Raw genomic sequence first — 20,962 nt, 5'->3', positions numbered from 1 at the left:
ACTATTGTCTCAGACTGTATATTTGAACTGTAAGTGCTTACTATCTTTTGGAAGGAAGGGAAGTGCTGTAACTAATTTGTATTTTAAGGTACAGACATCAAAACAGCGCTTTTTTGCTACCACCCAAATAGGGGCATTTTGGACATGCTATAATAATTGATAGGTGGGGTATTTTTGGATAAAACTTCACAGATACATTCTGGGCACATCTGAGACTTATATTACATCTTGTAAAAAGGCCATAATAGGTGCCCTTTAAAGGGATTGATCAAAAATATATGTAATCAGGAAATGAAAATTTGGGAAAAAAAATTGGGCATGGGTGAGAACTTACATAATTTACTGTTTTCACAATTTTAAAGTGAACTGTCTCTTTAAATTTTCTCAAAAGTGCTCAGATGATAGTTAATGCTGCATGCTTTGCTAAGTGAGCTAGACGGTGGGAGATATTTCAACTCGGCCTTATTTTGACCTTAAGTTTTAGGAAAGAAAGAACTTTAGACTCTTGATGTTCAGCACACTCTGATTGGCTGCATATATCCTCAGCAGCCTCAGCCACACAATAATCCCTACAGTATGTCTCTGCATGCTGCAATATCCTGTGCAATATCATTACCAGAGAGAGAGAGGGAGAGAAAGCGAGAGGATGAGACATTGCTTAAGGTTTCATTGAAACAGTATGAAGGCAAAGGTTTTTGGTTTTAATATAAAATAGCTTTGCAATGCTGCAGTGAGATTTGACTGTTTCCTTATGAAACGCCTCAAGGTCAGTAGAGGCCGGACCCTTTCCGTGCCGAAATGTTCAAATCCTCTCACCCTGGGAAAGAGTAGTCCTCAGAATCATCTTGTTTGTAGGATTTCAGTCATTGAATAATCCATTTTCATTACTTCTTAAAATTGATCCATGCAAACAAAAGGTGATGCTTGATGATTGTAGCTCTCGAGTTTCATAAAAACAGTACCCGAGGGTGATGAGTAGTTTGACATGTATTGCATTTTGAATAGCCTGACTATGATAACATGATATCTAATAATGATAAGGTATTTTGGGTGGTTGCCAAGGTGCCATGCAATTGCAAGCGTGTTTTATAATGCATTGGTATATGGTTGATAGGTTGTTTTTGATGTTCTACACTCTTACAAATGCTTTCAGTGGCAGTGCCGCCATGAGCCTCTTGGGGGCCCTAAGCAGAATTTGTTTGGGCCCACCCACCAATTTTTATTAAAGAGCCAGTAAGATGCCAATTTAAAGCATCCTATCACTGTTAATAAGTCCCTGACAATAGGTTTAAATGCATGCAAGGTCAAAAAACACTGTAATTTTCTCAAAATATCAATTTAAAATTACCCCATTTCTCAGAGATCCCCAAACATATTGGGTAAATATTGGGCAGAACACACAGCTGGGTTAAAATTTACCCAATGCTGGGTTGTTTTAAACCAACTGCAGAGTTATAATATCCCATGGTTGCATAACAACAACCCAACATTGGGTCATTTTTAACCCAGCATGTGTTCTGTCCAATATTTAACCATTATGGGTCAAAAATAACCCAGTCATTTCATAGTGTAGTAGTACTTATTCATTAGATACTAAGACTTGCACAAGTGACGTGTAATTATTCCATTGTTAAAATATGGTTTGGTACACTGTCAGAAAAAAGTCAAAAAATAATCTCTAGTTGTCACTGGGGCAGTACCCTTTAAAAAAGTACACTTTTGCTCAAGAGTACATATTAGTACATCAAAAGTACTTATTATTACCAAATGTATACCCTCATTTATACATCCTGACTATTAATCATTCTGGACAGTGCCTTTACCTGCATACTACACTACAGTATAACCTTTCTATATTTGTGTTGTTTAGCTTACAAACACATTTGGAGTCCCTATTCCCTTGAGAGGTCTTGCTCTGGGTCTTGGATTAGGTTATGATCTGTTTCTGGGACTGGTGTTGACTTCAGCTCTGTTTGTAAAAGTCGTGCAGGTTTTACCTAGTGTTCCTGGGTGCTGACTGACTCCATCTGTTTTTACTCCACTGTGAATGATACATACTGTATGTGTTGTAATGTGGATAGAAGATTATTGAATGCAGCAGCCAAACACAGAGATAACAAATGAACGGAAGTCACCAGAAAAATGCATACAGCGGAAAAAGTGGGGGAATACAGTTTTATATTATGTGGCCTCATTAGTGTAACGGAAATGAAAATCTGCAATTTTATGGGACATGCTTGTGTCTAGTAATAAAGAGCCGGATAAGGTTGTTTGTAAACAAATTGGAGTATAAATAATTCAGAGCCCGGAGAATAAAATGTTGCAGAGGGTGAGGTTTGGTACTCCATTACACTATATGCTCCAAAAATGACATCGAAACTTCATAATCCATATGACTTATGTGCTATAGTCCTGGTCTTTTGATAACAAATGAATTCATACTCTCCATATGCATACTATATAGTACCTACTGTTTTAATGTCGATGAGTAGGTACTTCATCTAATTCAGTACCTTCTTTCACACACAGTATGCGATTTTGGATGCAGCGTTAATTTATGCATGTTCCTGTAGCTCAGTCGGTAGAGCATTGTGTTAGCACAAAAGGTCATGGGTGTGAATCCCAGGAAACACACACTTCATCTTCAATGTAAGTTGCTTTGGATAAAAGTGTCTTCCAAATGCATGTTAATGTAATGTGAAATTGTTAGAAATGTTTAGTAAGAGCACCTATTGTCCGGTTCACGATTTAACATTTCCTTTGATGTGTAAGTGGGCATTAGTACATGTTAACGATATGCAAAAGGTACAAACCCCAAAGTAAACAATGAAGCGAGTTTGACTCACAGCCTGTATGTTAACTCCTGTCAGCATTGCATTTTGACCGAATCTTTCAAACTCATGGTAAGGAGCTTCACGTTTCCGGCTGACGTCAGAGTTATTCAGGCCAATCACAATGTACAGATTAGCTGGCCAATCAGGGACACAGAGCTTTTTAAATCCATGCGTTTCAGGAACAGACTGAAATCTGGAGCTACAAAAATGTACGCTATGTGAAAAATAATGTTTTTTTTAATCATAAACCACGCAAACATGTATTATACCAAATACACAAAAAAGCATTGTTTTTTAGCAATGAAATAGGTACCCTTTGAGGGGACATTGCACTTTTTTTGAAAATATGCTAATTTTCCGGCTTACCTAGTTTTAAACATTTGATTCTTACAGTTTTGAAGTCCATTCGGCTGATCTCCAGGCCTGGCGCTAGCACTTTTAGCATAGCTTAGCACAAGCTATTGAATCTGATTAGACCATTAGCATTGCGCTAAAAAATAACCAAAGAGTTTGGATATGTTTCCTATTTAAAACTTGACTCTTCTCTAGTTACATCGTGTACTAAGACCAACAGAAAATTAAAAGCTGTGTTTTTTTAGGCAGATATGGCTAGGAACTATACTCTCAAACTGGCGTAATTATCAGTGATTGGAAGGGGACTGTTTTCGGGCAGTGCATAATATCACTACGGTCTTAGTACACGATGTAACTACAGAAGAGTCAAGTTTTAAATAGGAAAAATATCGAAACTCTTTGGTTATTTTTTAGCACAATGCTAATGGTCTAATCAGATTCAATAGATTGTGCTAAAAAAAGTAGAATGTTCCTTTAATATATTAGACTTTAGCTTTAAGTGGGTTCAATGTCAAGACGAACTTATGACTGGGGGAGTGTAAGTCGGTTGAGAAGCCGACAGCTGACAGCACGAGGTGAAGGCGGCAGGAAGATGAATGTTAATGAAACTAATGAAGTTCTGGAGAGCACAAGCACATGCTGAGAAAGAAGAGGGCCAGGTATCACACACCGGCGCACTGGTTCTCAACACAGCGCCTAACACCAGACGGTTGGGTCGCCAGGGGGCCGACTGGTACACAACAGGAGTAAACAAGTAAATAACTTACAATAAATTAGTCTCTTAATACATTTCTGAAATGTCCAGGTTAGCCAAGGACAAAAGCTGTGAAATAGCATATTGAGTTTGTGTGTCACTTTGAGATAATTTAATGTCGGCTCCATGTTCGTCGGGGCCGAAGGACACATGCCTGAAAATAGACTGGATTTTAGCAGGAAATAGCCAGACACAAATTGCAAACAACATTCGTAACAACCATATCCATCAGGTCATCCATCCCTACAGCCATTTCACTGTTGCCCATTTTAATCAATCACAAAATCTATAGCACCATCACTCACTAAATCCCTCCATCTTCCCTGTGATTTGCTCATTTCCCCTTCCCAACCCTTTCTGACTGTGGCAGCTCGAGGTGTTTACTCTGTGACTGCCAGGTATAAATATTGATGTGCCGACGGGCGGTATGACTGTCACCGGCCACTCAGACAGCGTGAGACAGAGAGCCATTGTTGATCCTTCATACGCTTTAGAGTCCTGTAGACGATCAAGCAATCTGGGAAGTGGCTCATACCAGACACTTGCCTGAAGAATTTCCCCACAAACCTCAAAAGATGGACAGGGTGTGGCATGATAAATGAAAGCGCTGTGGGCTCATCGGGGGCCGGGGCAGTGTCCTGATTTCATTTCCTCCCCACTTTCCTCTCGGTCTCTTACTGTCATCCAAATAAAATGGTTAAAAGGGTGTGTCGGTGCTCCCAGACAAAATGGATTATTGGAAGTCAATTTTTTTATTTAAAGAAAATGTGAAGATAAAGTCTTGTTTGTATGCGTCCCAGGGATGCAAAATTTGACATTTTGCATAAATTATTGTTAAATTTAAAATTAAATTATTGTCTTGTTAAATTCTGACATCATTTACTTAAGTTGTTTCAAACCTGTATCATTTTGTTTTGTTCTGCTAAACACAAAGGAAGAAAGTTTAAGAAATGTTTGTAACCAAATTGTTTTGCAGCAGCTAGTATTTTTTCCTACTATGGAAGTCAATTGTGCTCCAAAACTGCTTGATTACAAACATTGTCATAAAGCCTTACATTTACTTGTGTGAATTTGGCAGATGCTTTTATCCAAAGCGACTTGTGCTGCGTACAAGCGCAAGTAGATTACATACAAAGTCAATGCAAAGACGCGAATAGACGTGAACTCGCGATAGAGCGAAGTGAATGACGCGAATTGGATAGCGCAATTGCTGCGAAAACTCGCGTTATTCACCTCAAATGCGTCTTTGCGCAAGTTGAAAATATTCAACTCACATGACGTTAAATCCCGCAAGTAATCTACAGCGAGGAACACGATGCATGGCATTTGGTGTGTATGCAGCATACTGTAAAAAAAAAATGGACGACGCCTGTTCCCTCTCTTCCATTGGTGAAAAGTGAATCACCAATGTCTTGGGTCTTGAGTCTTGCAGTAGGGTTTTCGGGACCAGTCCTGCGCAGTAGTGAGCAGGAAGTAAAGCCGCAAAATCAAGGCCCCACCCTCGCTCTAGCAAAATGCGCATATCACAGCTGTCAATCATGACGTGACACCACTGTTTTTATAGCATTAAATAACTAACCAAACTTATTTTAAAAACAAACACTTGTATTTACATAAGTGTGATAAAAACTACAGTAGATGAGAGAAACTAGCTTCGGAAAAAAGATAATTGAAGTGTAAATAAATTGTTTAGTTGGTCTCAAGTCCCATTGAATAACATGGGGGAGGCGGGGTTTATGACCTATACTGGGATCAATCACTAGGGGGTGATCAAGAAGTTTTGGCTTCACTTTTCAGGGCTTGTGCGGCACGCTTGGTACGCAACATTATTGTGGGTTCACACCAGCCGCGTTTGAGGCATCAAAGTCTACCGCGTCTAGTTTGCCGCTTGAACATTTTGAGTTTACTCGCTTTATTTACGCAAGAAAGCGCGCGTGAAATTCTAGTCATCGAGACATTCTCGTGGAAATTTGCGTCATGGTAGGGGCTTCTGCGACTCCGCTCGCTTCCTGTAATCACGTCACCACTAGAGCAAGTTCACATTTTTCAACTCGTGCGTTTCACGCGGCAACACTCAATTCGCACCTTTCACACGAACTAGACGCGCAAATGAGGCGGCCACGCCGCGCTAAACGCCTCATTCGCGCAGCGAGACCTCCAGACGTGCATCAACGTGTCTTTACATTGACTTAACATTGAAATCACTCGTGCTTGACAGAGACACATATTTGAATACATTTAATTTGGGATATACCTCTTGAGTTGCACCAGCACGTTTTCTAGGTGGTCATAATACATTTCTAATAACGTAACAAAAATCAAAACAACAATAACGACTATCTAGTTTTCGAGGGGGTTTTAATACATCATATAAAGTATAGTCCCGTTTTAACACGGACGCATGGGTCTAAGTACAGTGCACCAAATTCTTTCATCAAAATCCGCCAGATTTTTGTTAACTTGCGTAGTTCACGCATGCGCATACTGGCGGATGTAGTATGTAGCCCAAGAGAGGTATTGCAATTTTTTCGCAATGTGCATGCTTTGAACGTCTGCATACACTGACAAGTCAAATGAACTATGCTTTGCAAGGCTTTGTGTTTGACTGTGCGTGTACACTATATTTCAGGCTTAAAGGAATAGTCTACTCATTTTCAATATTAAAATATGTTATTACCTTAACTAAGAACTGTTGATACATCCCTCTATCATCTGTGTGCGTGCACGTAAGCGCTGGAGTGCGCTGCGACGCTTCGATAGCATTTAGCTTAGCCCCATTCATTCAATGGTACCATTTAGAGATAAAGTTAGAAGTGACCAAACACATCAACGTTTTTCCTATTTAAGACGAGTAGTTATACGAGCAAGTTTGGTGGTACAAAATAAAACGTAGCGCTTTTCTAAGTGGATTTAAAAGAGGAACTATATTTTATGGCGTAATAGCACTTTTGGGAGTACTTCGACTCGCCTGAAAAGTCCGCTCCCCTTCTCACTCTCATAATGGGAGAGGGAGGGTGTTACTGCGCCGAGTCAAGGGCCAAACGTTGTCAAACGTTGATGTGTTTGGTCACTTCTAACTTTATCTCTAAATGGTACCATTGAATGAATGGGGCTAAGCTAAATGCTATCGAAGCGTCGCAGTGCGCTCCAGCGCTTACGTGCACGCACACAGATGATAGAGGGATGTATCAACAATTCTTAGTTAAGGTAATAACATAGTTTAATATTGAAAATGAGTAGACTATTCCTTTAAGTCTCATAACATAACACAAAACAATAAAAAAGACAAATTCCGATCAAACATGTCTGAATAAACACTGTTTTTCAATGATTACGCCGTATAATTTATCCAGGCAACTAATCTCCTTCACACCACGCAATTTATGTTTGTTTTCACAAATGGAGGCAGTAATGATAGAGTTTAACATGCAGTGAACCCTGAACATTTAAGATAATACCTTTTCAAAATGTAATTATTTACTAAATGTACTATCATAATATTCGTGCTTGGTAAAAAAGTAAGAATTTTTCTTACTCAGTCTCACTTTTTAGAGCTATCTGTGCTATAAAAAGAAATCTGCGCACACATCTATACACATCAACACACCCACTTTCTGTCTGGCAAATAAACAGATCCTAACATGCACACAAGCCCGTACACAGACACATGCTGCCACCTTTCTCATATTTATTTTTAAACACATCCTGGCTTTAAGCAGAAGATTGCAATATTGTCTGGCACATCATTGATGTGATTTACAATCTACTGTTTATTCTTTGGTTTCCTTTTTGCCACATCTTTGCTTTTATACTTACAATCGCACCATATAAACTTCAGTTACAGTCAGCCGCGTAGCTATGGGTGGGCCTGGGTGGGCCTGGGTCCACCCACCTGTCAGCTAGGCCCACCCACCTGCCTATCCAGTAAAGCCTATTAGTTATCCTAAAGAATAAAAATTATGTTGCATTTATCACTATACTTGACCTATAAAATAAATCTTTTTTTAAAACTCTTGTTTGCTATTATAATAAGGAATAAGTTAATTTTGTAAATAGTAGTGCAATAAATAGCGCATTTCGAACAGCCTCCTGGCCCCTCCTACACCCCACATCATAGAAATTAACATTAACACCCGGTTTAAGGCTGACACGTAAGGAATAATGAAAGCTGCGCTGCTTCATTGTCTTAGAATGAAGGTCACGAAGACCTTCGGTGAGAAGACTTTAGTACAGCTTGATGGTGCACCCTTTAACATTACCGTTGAGGTTTCTGAACCTGAGGTGTTGGTTCAGCAGCTAAAAAAAGAAAAGTCTTTGCATAACATTTGCGCCCATGAGCCTTCTGGTCTGAAAACGAGGTGTTCAGGCGCATTGTTGGTGCTTTGCTATTTTGAGGCAAATAAAATAGACTAGCCTACGCCATGACCAACTAAAACCTGCCAATGGAGAAATATTGCTTTTGTTATTTAATGAGCGCATACGCGCCTATAAACGGCAACGTTTAAACAAACGTTTAAAATATGAAAAATCAAAGGATTAAAATGATAAAATGTTTTAAAGATTATTATTGAGTGTCTTGGACATAAATAAGGACCGATTATGAGACGTTAGAAGGCGTAAAAACCTGCTTCACCTGTAGCCAGGTAAGTAATTAAATGTTTTGCTTTAAACAAATGCAAATATTGCATTTATTTAGAATTTTTTTAATGCTACCCAAAAATGTATTATATATGATGACTTTGTACCTGTGGATATGATGAGATGAGAACCGTTTTTATGTTATTCTTAAATTTCAAAACACCCACACCTCTGTTCTAGTGCTGAAATTGCGTTTATAAATTCTTTATTTTTAAAAATAAACTATTTTTAAAGTACAAACCTTTTGTTGCATATTTGTAAATTATTCTTTGTGATTACTGATCATGTAGGCTATCCATACATTTACAATAATTAAAAGCCTGCTATTTTTACTTCCATGACTGAAATAAAACGACTTTTAAAGGTTTAAATGAAGAATTTCGTTGTAAAACGAGAGAACTCCGTTTTTAACATTTTTGTCAAATATTATTATGTTATCATGTTATTATTTTGTTTTATAGTGCTACTTAGCTGTATTTTTTAAGTTATGAAGGTTTAAATCAAAACAAACCAACCGCATTTGAATTGATATTAATTGGAATGCACAACCAAAAAACGAGATTTCTTTTGCAACGAAACTTTTCAAATACCAACAAATTAAGCTACTATTTAAAGTATTTTTAAAGTAGGCCTAGCTTTTCTTGCATATTTGTAAACTATTCTTTGAGATAACACGGATCATCTGGGCTATCAATACATTTACAGCAATTAAAAGCCTGTTATTTTTACTTGAATGATCATGACTGAAAGAAAACGACTTTTAAAGGTTTTAATACCAACGAATAACAATTTCATTACAAATAAAAACAACGCAATTTTTTAATATCAATCTTAAACTGGTGGTCTTCTTCCTCTGCTCAGTTTTTTAGTTTACAAATTCTGCCAAAATATGGAATCGGGATGGCGCAAGGCAAGCGCAACTGGCTTGTAAAGGAGATGAGACTCTTATTGGTTTATTGCACATTGCGTTTAGATTGTTAAAATAGGGCCCATACAGGCTTTTGTTCTTATTAAACGGTGATATATTGAAACTGGTGTAGTTGTGTGTTTGTATATTTTGATAACAGATGCTTTTTTGGTTAAGGCCCACCTGATTTTCTCTGGGCCCACCCACATTGTGAATCGTGGCTACGCTAGTGGTTACAGTAATCTATATATTATAATCTAATTTGCCTATATTGTCAGGTACCGTAACATTAACTGATTTCTTCCTGATTAAGGGTTTTCACAGATGACTTTTAACCAGGTTAGACAGGCATAAAAATCAGTTATGTGGATATAATGAGGTTTTTCACACTGTGTTAGATATACAGAGTTAGTCACCATTCAGCTTCATGTTACTCACATAATGTGCAATGTGTAAAGATATTTACAGTTGGGTACTACTACGTTTACCAAGGTCTTATTATTCGGCTTTGTGGTTTAACAGGATTTTTCTACTTATAAAAACAAGTTGAAATTGTTCGACTTCATTTTTTTTAACTTAAAGTAAATTAAAATATTATTTTTTATACAAATATTATATATATTTTTTAGGGCTGGGCATAGATTAATCTAGATTAATCTCATACAAAATAAAAGTAATAATTTGCATAATATATGAGTTTGTGCAAACATGTAAATGTTTCTTAAATACATACATGAATGCGTGTGTATTTATATATACATAATAATTACACACAGCACAAACTCATATGTTATGCAAAAAATTACTTTTATTTTTTATGAGATTAATCTATGCCCAGCCCTAATATTTTTTAAAAACACTTTTTATTGTTAATTGAATTACCTTTTTTACATAACTTATAAAAACAAGTTGAAATTGTTTAACTTTTTTTTACTTAAAGTAACATAAAATATAATTTGTTCTATATAAATAATATTATATAAATTTTTTAACACATTTTATTTTGTTAATTGAATTACCTTTTTATTTTATTTTTATTTTACTTCCCCTACATCAATTTTTTATGTCTGGTCCACCCTGTAATTTTGCTGGTACAAACATTTGTACGGATGATGTATGATGCGTCAAAAAAGTGGCATTTTTTCTGTTGATTTTTTTCTTTATTCCTGTTGAATTTATGGGAAAACCTGATATTTTAATTCATTTGCCACTCAGACGTAAACACCACTTCTCTGTCTCTGTCAAATCAGTAACATCCCATCATGCAAGAGACTGTCGCCATGGTTATGACATATTGATTTGATTTTGTGGAAAGCTGCACCGTGGTAAACAAAGACCTCTTACATTGGATGTGACAGGAACTCGTTTTGCTTCTGTTCCTCTTTGCCTCTACAGCTGTATGATATTATAAGACTGAGCTCAGGCCTTAGCGAAGAAGTATTTTTAATGCATATTTATAGTATCTGGCATTATAGAGTACATAAATCAAGAGGGGGAAATTTTTCAAGTTAATGATTATGGGAACGTAAGGTGTTACATTATTGCAGTAGCCCTTATAAAAGTGACTTGTTGGATAGGGGGGTAATTGATATTTTAAAGGGATAGTTCACCCAAAAATGAAAATAATGTCATTAATGACTCACCCTCATGTCGTTCCAAACTCGTAAGACCTCCTTTCATCTTCCAAACACAGTTTAAGATGTTTTATATTTAGTCCGAGAGCTTGTTGACCCTTCATTCAAAATCTATGTACGGTTTACTGTACATGGCCAGTAAGGTAATAAAAACATCATCAAAGTAGTCCATGTGACATCAGTGGGTCAGTTAGAATGTGTTGAAGCATCGAAAATACATTTTTGTCCAAAAATAATAAGCATTGTCTTCTCTTCCTCGACTAAAGTCACGTGACTGCAGTGACGCGGATGACGTGTTATGTGGTGCGCCCAAGTTGTTTTTTAGGGTTTTTTTTGTGTGCCCGGACTTTGATTACAGTCTGAGGGAGACGCATTCTGTAAGTTAAAAAAAAAAACTTTGCAAACATGTCTGAGGATAAAACGCATCCTGCAGTCACGTGACTTTAGTCTCGCGCATGCGCTTCACAACAGACGCGGAAGAGAAGACAATGCTGAATAAAGTCGTTTTTTTTTTCTTTTTGGACCAAAATGTATTTTTGATGATTCAACACATTCTAAATGACCCACTGATGTCACATGGACTACTTTGATGATGTTTTCATTACCTTTCTGGACATAGACAGTAAACCATACATAGATTTTCAATGAAGGGTCAACAAGCTCTCGGACTAAATCCAAAACATCTTAAACTGTGTTTCGAATATGAACGGAGGTCTTACGAGTTTGGAACGACATGAGGGTGAGTCATTAATGACATTATTTTCATTTTTGGGTAAACTATCCCTTTAAATATTGATGGGATGTCTTAGTTTACAATACGCATAATTTTTGTTACATTTTTCATTAATATTTTTGAGAAAAGTAGATTAAACCAAAGTCTAAACTTGAAACAAGCTAAGAATATAATTGCATACTAAGAAAAGATCTATACATACATGTACATACCTAAAGGCTTCCATTGTCAAAAAACAACAAAATATTTACAAAATCGTACTTGTTTCACATAAATTTTACAGCTCTATCAATATACTCTTAATGGATTTTAACAATTGTCTCATTTGTTTCTACTTAAGCAATGGTAGTAGAAACATCTGAGACTGTTGATACTTAAATTACACCCAACTGAGAACAATCAAATATCCTGAGCTATAAAAGAGCAAACTGAGCAATAAAATGTTCCATTGGGAAAGTTCACATTAAAGTTTGAATTCCTGTACATTTTATGTTTGGCGACCCAGAAATCAATGTAATATCCTATCATACTATCCCTGCTGATTCCCAACCAAACTAATTATGTTGGATTGTTACTTTATAAACAAAGAAAATGCATTATGCCAATTCAGCTGGGGGCAAATTAGCCAGGCGCATTCTCAATATCACTTTTCATTTACGTGCGGAAGGAAGAGATTTTTAATTATGCTTGTCAGTAAACAAATAATATAAAATTAACATACATTACCTGTTTGATAATTATAATAACATCAATTCAAAAAGGAACCGATTACTTGACTCGCTCGTAAAGTTTCTTTCAGAAAGACTTAACCTTGGAAAACACAGAATATCACAGACTAATGATAGTCACTCATTCCGTATTCCTGCTCTCTTCCCGGGATCTGAGTTATTCATAAGCTGTGAAGTTGTTGGAAGCGAGGCCGTCTGCAGTGCTACATTACTGCCGGCTCCCACGGTGGGCCATCGTCGCTCTCCTGCATCGCCCCATGTCGCTTAAGTCGCCCCTCTTTGACGTGACTCTGATCTAATAGACCTGAGTGATTCGGCAGGGCTAGCGGGTGGGAGGCACACAGAGGCAAAGACATTAGCTGTTTACAGGGATCGTCCGTTATCTTTCACACAATCTCTCCTCCTCTCTCTCACCTCCTCCCACTCAAGTGAGAGATCTTGCAGACCCGTGGAGCGTGAGAGAATCGTGTGCAGTCGGGTCAGCGCACATGACTGTGTGATATCTCTGCAGATCTTTTTATCTTTTTACTCTGTGATGACTGTACTGTAGCCCTGATGTTCGTATTCAACCGCAGTATGTAAATTGTCTTTATAAAACCTTCTGGGTTAAGCTGTTTCAGTGTTACCATAATTTTTTATCACAATTTACTCCAATATAGTAAATTGAATTTTACAAAAAGGTGTAAACACTGGCTCTGTAGACCAGCTGTGATCTGCTTTTAGCAGACAATGATCAAACCTTTTAGTGTTTTTGAGTTTTGTTCAATAAATAGAGTTTTGTTATAAAGCTTGGTGTCAATAGCGGTCCTTTGCTGCAATTTGACAATATATTTGTCGATATTGTCAACCATAAAGGAACTTTTTGTTTGTTGAATTGTTCCATATAGAACCTTTAACATCTGAAGGACCTTTCTGTTTAAAAAATTTTTTTTTTGGAGTGAACGAGTAAAAAAAGACATGACTGTAAAGAAACTCCTAAAAAAGGTTCCATATAGCAGTGGTTTTCAAACTGGGGGCTGCGAGATGGTGCAAGGGGGGGGCCCAGTTTTATGACATTTTATGAAATACATTAATTTATCATGAATTCTGTGTAATGAAACCTAAAAAAAATAAGGCTACTAACCAAAAGCACTACTTTTTTTGTATATTTAATGGTTTTTTTATTAAAATGTTGAGTTTTAGAACAGTTTTTTGTCACAAAATTACTTTGGGGGGCCGCGAAGGAATGCACCGTACACAAGGGGGGCCGCACGCTGAAAAAGTTGGGGAACCACTGCCATATAGGGATGCACCGAATCCAGTATTCGGATTCGGACAAATACTGGGCTTTTTGACGGGGTTCGGGTTAGGCCGAATCCTAGATTTTTTTTCCACCGAACCGAACCCTAGGCTTGCACTACGCTGGTCGACGTCATGCGGCCGTTGATTGCACATATCGGGTGCTGACGTGGAGATAAGCTTTTTCTGTTGGTGAGCCTTAGGGGCGGTTCACATTTCGTGAACGCACCTGGAAAAACGAGCATGTCGCACCGCATCGCTTTCATTATGCATAGGCTTATGGTAATTGTCAAAATAGATTTCCCACTTGCCATCCTGGCATAATGTTGCCTATCCTTTTTTTTACAGTTAAAATTAAATAAAATGAAAAATACACTGCTGTGGATGTTGTTTACTTCATTAGTTTGTTTTACTGTGTTAATGGAATAAGGATGCGAGTAGGATTCGGTATTCAGTTTCGGATTCGGTATTTGGCCGAACCCAAAAAATCTGGATTCGGTGCATCCCTAGTTCCATAGACATCCTAAAAGAACAATTTAGTCAAAGGTTCTATAGAGGGAGACGCCACTTTTTTTGAAAATATGCTCATTTTCCAGCTCCACTAGAGTTAAACATTTTATTTTTACCTTTTTGGAATACATTCAGCCGATTTCCAGGTCTGGCACTACCAATTTTATCATAGCTTAGCACAATCCATTATATCTGATTAGACCATTAGCATCGCACTAAAAAATAACCAAAGAATTTCTATATTTTTCCAATGATATTACGCAGTGCCCGAAAATAGTCCCATGCCATTGAAAGTTACTAAGGGGACAATTTTTGGCTTCTCAGTCCCTGATTATTACGCCAGAATGAGAGTATAGTTCCTAGCCATATCTGCCTAGAAAATCACAACGATGTAACTACAGAAAAGTCAAGTTTTAAATAGGAAAAATATGGAAACTCTTTGGTTATTTTTTATCGCAATGCTAATGGTCTAATCAGATTCAATGGATTATGCTAAGCTATGCTACAAGTGGTAGCGCCAGACCCAGAAATCAACTGAATGGATTCCAAAAAGGTAAAAATCAAAAATAAATTGTGTGAAAAATACTGTTTTTTACACACAAAACATGAACACATGTTATATTGCGCACCATAAACACAATCATAGCTTCAAAAACCCAGGAAAACGGGACCTTTAATTAAAGATCCACTGTGTAGATTTTTAGTGGCAACTAGTTGTGAGATTGTGAATTGCAACCAACGGCTTAGTCCACAGCTCACCCCTTTCAAAACGCATAGAGAAGCTACAGTAGCCGTCGCAAGACAAACATCGTCTGAGACAACGTAGTGACAAAACGCACTCCATAAAATAGTTTGTCTGTTTAGGGCTACTGTAGACGGTGACTTCCATGTAAGGGGGCCTGCGGTGTATGTAGATAAAAACAGTGTTGGGAAAATATACTTTTAAAAGTAATGCATTACAATATTAAGTTACTCACAAAAAAAGTACTTTTCCATGAAAAGTAATGCTTAGGTTACTTTTAGTTACTTTTGTGTTACTTTTTCTTGGCTTAGTCTCTTTCAGGCCTGGCAGGTTTTTTATAATTGAAAATTTCTGCATTCAGAAATTGCATATTTCCATCGCAAAAGTCGAGCACTGGTCTGCCATCTTAGTTTTAATTTTGTTTTTATTATTTAAAAATAATTGTTTTTGTGGTAATGGACCATGCTAATGTCAGTAATGATATATAATTCATTAAAATCTTAAAGTTTGCTAAAATCCTCATGACCATAGGCCATAGGTTCAGAACACAGCGCTGCAGCCAGATTAAATAAGATAATACATTATGACACCGATTGTGCTGAAGAAAGAGACTCACCAGCAGGACTCTGAATCTATGAATAAAATAGAAGAAACACCATGAATATATTGCAGATTCTCTTTGAAATTCAAACTCTTCTCTATGGGAGGCAACAACCTATGTGGTGTCCTCATTATGAGGAACTATCACCCCAGACCACCACAGGCTTATTTACCTGCGTTGATTTCTAGAAATAACATTGTAGACCTGAAAACACTAATACATCTTTAGCATACATTTATTCTGTAACCCTAAATGGGTTATTAGTACATGTGAAAATAATGTTTATGCTGAATCATCCAAAAACTTTAGCAAGCAGATTAAAGAAGAAAAGGTGTCTGTGAAATATACTGTAACCACCTCCCCCATCGCGGTCTCCTGGCCTGTAAATAATTGCTGTATCTCTCCAACCCGTGTCAGGGCAAAGCCCGCGATGAATCCATCAACGAAAAGTGTCGTGGCTCTGGCGTATAATCGATACCGGTCTTTGCCCTTCCATAGGTCAGTGTCAGAACATTGAGATGTTTCTGCCAAACCCGCAAAGTCTAATTCAGTATGACTCAGGTCATCCTCTAATCTCCCCTATGGCACACTCCTTGAGTTGCAGTTCTGTCAATCTAGTCCCGTGCTAGGGAGAAACAGCGAGGGTTCTGCAAGCTCTCCTCTATCAGTTGCGTTGTTACTTTTTCGAAATGGAAATGCGCTGCCAGCATTTATAGAGACAAAAACCACAAAAGTGACAACGAGCACAAAAGTGATCATATAACAACCACAAAAGTGAGCATAAGCTTAAAAATTAACAGTTTTTCTCATTTTTTCTCAAGTCATTTGGATTACTTACGTTTTTTTTCAACTATAGTCACTAACTTTACTTTATGGAAGAGAAAAATATGTTAAAGGGACACTTTCAGCTCCCCTAGAGTTAAACATTTGATTTTTACCATTTTGGAATCCATTCCGCTGATCTCCGGGTCTGGCGCTAACACTTTTAGCATCGCTTAGCATAATCCATTGAATCTGATTAGACCATTAGCATTGAGTTTTGATATTTTTCCTATTTAAAAATATTTTAAAATTAAAATAAAAGTTGCGATTTTCTAGACCAATATGGCTAGGAACTATAATCTCATTCTGGCGTAATAATCAAAGACTTTGCTGCCGTAACATGGCTGCAGGAGGCGCAATGATATTACGCACTGCCCGAAAATAGTCCTCTGCCATTGAAAGTAACCAAGGGGCCATATATGCCTAGAAAAACACAACTTTTAATTTTCCGTCTGTCTTAGTACACGAGTAACTTCAGAAGAGTCAAGTTTTAAATAGAATATCGAAACTCAGATTCAATGGATTATGCTAAGCTATGCTAAAAGTGTTAGCGCCAGACCCGGAGATCAGCTGAATAGATTCCAAAACTGTAAAAATCAAATGGAGCTGGAAAATGAGCATATTTAAAAAAAATATAGAATGTCCCTTTAAAGGTCCAGTGTGTAGATTTTAGCAGCATCTAGTGGTGAGACTGCAAATTGCAATCAGTCCACAGCTCACTCCTCCCTTTCGAAATGCATAGTGAAGCTACGGTAGCCACCACAGGACATCATCTGAGACACAAATTGACTAAACGCTCTCCATCGAACAGTTTGTCCATTAAGGGCTATTGTAGAAACATGACGACGACTAATAAAAGGTAATAAATAAGGTAATAAAAACATAACAGTTCATCATGTGAGGTTTTTATACAACACTAATAATATAGTAATGTATATTATATTGCATTTCTGTCAAGAGATCCTTCTAAAAGTTACACAGTGCACCTTTAAAGGTGCAATAGTGAATACTAATGAAAATGATATTTTGAAGTGCACCTCTAACACAATAACCTTTGATGTCGCAATGATGTTTGTCAGGCTACTGAGAGACCATCTGGAGCTACTGCAAGCAGTGGTACTGTATTTAAACATTAGCAGTCCACTGCGGGAGTCGACCCTACCCTTGCCCGCATGCTCACCCGCCCTTCCTCTTCATATGGTCCATGAATGATGAGCAAAACAAGGGAAAGGACACCACTTCACTAAGCCATATGGTCATTTATTTCAATGCACATGCAGTTTCCATTGGTTGTGCTTCGACCACAAGCAGCCTTTGAAGAAAGTATTAAACCCAAAAGTTCACTTTCATGGTACGTGGGTTGTAAAAAATGGATGGACCCGAAATGTCATGCTGATGTTCTGTTTTTTCTTTCTCCTTAGGTGCACAGGTCATATTCACTCACCTACAGTCTGTGAGAAAGGTAAGCTTATTTGTGTCCCGTTTGATAAATCGCTAGTTTATACCTCGGACTGTATACTTGTTTTACATGGCTTTGCACAAGTCGTTACGGTGAAGGGCGCGTCATGCGTTCACTTTTTTGTACCTGAGGGAGTACAGAAGGTAGACCCAGGTGGGTTGGTGACTTTGGAAAAATGTATAAAGAACATTCTGTGAAAATATAAACTTGATATTTTTAATATTGACTGAGTAAGATCATGTCAAAGATTGAAATTAATGATTGAAATCAAGCTTTAATGCTTCAAATCTCATCATTACATTATGAGACTTTAGCCTGGACTAGTTTGTCTCTCTTATGTAAGCAGTTTCAGTCTAGTAGTATAGTTTGTTATACAAAAATCTTGCAAATTTAATTTTTAAATATTTTTTGCATTTGAAATCAACTTGTTCAGCCTCGGTTTGACTGGACATGATACAATATTTCTGGTTTTATTAACAGTAGCTGAGAGGCTGTGCTGAATTTTTTGTGCACTGGCACCACTTGGTGGTTGGCATTAGAGAGACATCAATTTCCTGTTTCTTAACAAACCCTATTGTCTTTTGTCCTCTTAAAATCAAAACATATCAAGTTTATTTTTTCTTAAAACCCTGTCCTTGTATTTTTGCAAATATTTATTATTCTTTCTCATTTATAGGAACAATGTTCTCATTGTCTTGACAATGACAGACAGTCCTCATATCCAACAGAGGACAACTTCCCAAGTCCCGCCCACCCGGTACAACTTCCAGTCTTCCCGTGGGCCCAGCGTACCTCTCTAATCAACCCCAAAGACATCACCGCGGCCCACGTCACAAAAAGTCACCGCAAACTCCTCAAGAGCGGCCCGCTTGTCCAACCGCTCAACACTGACCCTCCTGGCCAGAGCAGGGATAGCACAGATCGACTCACTCGGGTACAGCAGGTGCGTCAGAGGCTTATGAGGGAGGTCTGCGCCAAATACACGAGCGGGGCCACCAAGCAGACCGTAACCCGTACGCACGTGTCTCGTATATTTGTTGAGGACACTCACAAACTCCTCTACTGTGAGGTGCCAAAGGCAGGCTGCTCCAATTGGAAGCGTGTGCTTATGGTCCTCCAGGGTCTCACATCCTCTGCGGGGGAGATCCAACACGATGAGGTGCATTACGGGAATCATCTTAAACGGCTGGACTCCTTCGATCACAAAGACATCGTCCACCGATTAAAGACCTACACCAAAGTCGTATTCCTGAGGGAGCCTTTCGAAAGGCTGGTGTCTGCTTTTCGGGATAAGTTCGAGAGTCCGAACTCTTACTATCATCCGGTGTTTGGGAAGCCTATCATCTCCAGGTACCGCAGCAACGCAACCCAGCAAGCTTTACGCACGGGAGCAGGCGTGACCTTCAAGGAGTTCATCCAGTATTTGTTAGACGTGCATCGGCCGGTCGGCATGGACATCCACTGGGAGCCTGTAGGCCAGCTCTGCAGTCCCTGCCTGCTGGATTACGATTTCATTGGGAAATTTGAGACTTTGGAAGAAGAAGCCAATTTCCTCTTGAGGAGTATCGGAGCGCCGTCCAATTTAACATTCCCTAGTTTTAAAGATAGAAACCCTAAGGCAGAAAGAACGTCCTCGGACATTACAAGGAGATACTTTGCACAGTTAAACGTGACGGAAAGACAGCGAGCGTACGACTTTTACTACATGGATTATCTGATGTTTAACTACTCCAAACCGTTTGACGATTTGTACTGAGGCCTTTTTATATATTACAAAAACTCTTGCTGTTGGCCTGTTGTGCACATTTTGTCTAAGTGAAGTTATTACTTTAAACGTTGTTGTTTATTTATTAACAAATGTGAAATCGCACTGTATTTATCTCAGTGACTGCAGGCTGGTCCTTGCTTTTATCTTATTTACAAAACATATTAAATCCTATATTCAGTAAGCAAACCCTCGAAAATGCTTTTTGCATTTTATGTTATGAGTGTAGCTTAGTGTAGGTGTCTTGTTTTTTCAGATTGCTTCGGATGAATAGACCGTACCAGGAGTGTCGTTTTACTAAAAACAAAGAAAGTTGGTGATGTTATTTACTACAGTACTAAGTGCAACATTTTCAAGTGTCAATTTAGTCTATATTACATGCAGTTATTTTATAACAAACTGTTTGGTCCATATTGGTACATTTATGATGAAATTTCAATAGTTGTGAATGTATAGGAACAATATAGTGTGTTGTCTATCACAGCGTGACCTGATACACATTTTGCCTTACCTTTCTCCATACTCCATACACATTTCTCAAGTTTCACCTTCCGTACATTTTTTCTGTGTATCAATAAATGTTAGCGACATCTTTTAATGTTAGTTTGCTGGCATCTCTGTGTTTTTGCATTTTAAAGGTGCTGTGTGTAGATTGTTAGCGGCATCTAGCGGTGAGATTGTGAATTGCAACCAACGGCTTAGTCCACAGCTCACCCCTTCATTTTGAAATGCCTAGAGAAGCTACGGTAGACAATGGAGTGACGAAACACGTTCTGTAGAGCAGGTACACATGGCGACTTCCATCTAAGGTGACCTGTGGTGTATGTCAATAAAAACGACTCATTCTAAGGTAATAAAAACAATACAGTTCATTATTTAAGGTCTTCATACACCACTGATAATATCATTATGTAGATTATAGTGATGGGGACGACTCGAGACCGAGTCTTTGAAGGGTCAAGACTTAGTTGAGACAGAGTCCGTTGGTTGACTCAGAGTCAAGTCTTTGAGGTAACAAGTCTGAGTCAAGAGTCCATTAGGAGTCGAGACCGAGTCGAGACCAAGACTATAAAGACATGTCAGTTTTCATATTCATGATTTAATATCACCCCAGTTAATAATCAACAGTTAGGCCTACAGACTATGCTAGATTGGGAATTGTTTAGAGGAGCAGTCGTAACGTATTAATATGGACTATGCTTT

General features: G+C 38.0%; 1 protein-coding gene across 2 annotated transcripts in view; it reads left to right on the top strand.

Annotated features, from left to right (window-relative positions):
- The window catches only part of LOC129433783 (carbohydrate sulfotransferase 8), a 65,583-nt gene extending 45,221 nt beyond the window's left edge, over nt 1–20,362 (top strand). For both annotated transcript variants that reach the window (XM_055192438.2, XM_055192437.2), the window contains 2 exons: nt 17,957–17,997; nt 18,671–20,362. In XM_055192438.2, the coding sequence (XP_055048413.1) occupies nt 17,957–17,997; nt 18,671–19,750 (1,121 nt within the window). In that variant the 3' untranslated portion in view covers nt 19,751–20,362. The remainder of the gene's footprint in view (nt 1–17,956; nt 17,998–18,670) is intronic.
- Nucleotides 20,363–20,962: the final 600 nt, after the last annotated feature.

This window comes from Misgurnus anguillicaudatus, chromosome 6, assembly GCF_027580225.2.
Source record: "Misgurnus anguillicaudatus chromosome 6, ASM2758022v2, whole genome shotgun sequence".
Lineage (NCBI taxonomy): Eukaryota > Metazoa > Chordata > Actinopteri > Cypriniformes > Cobitidae > Misgurnus > Misgurnus anguillicaudatus.
This window is presented reverse-complemented; position numbering and strand designations above follow the sequence as displayed.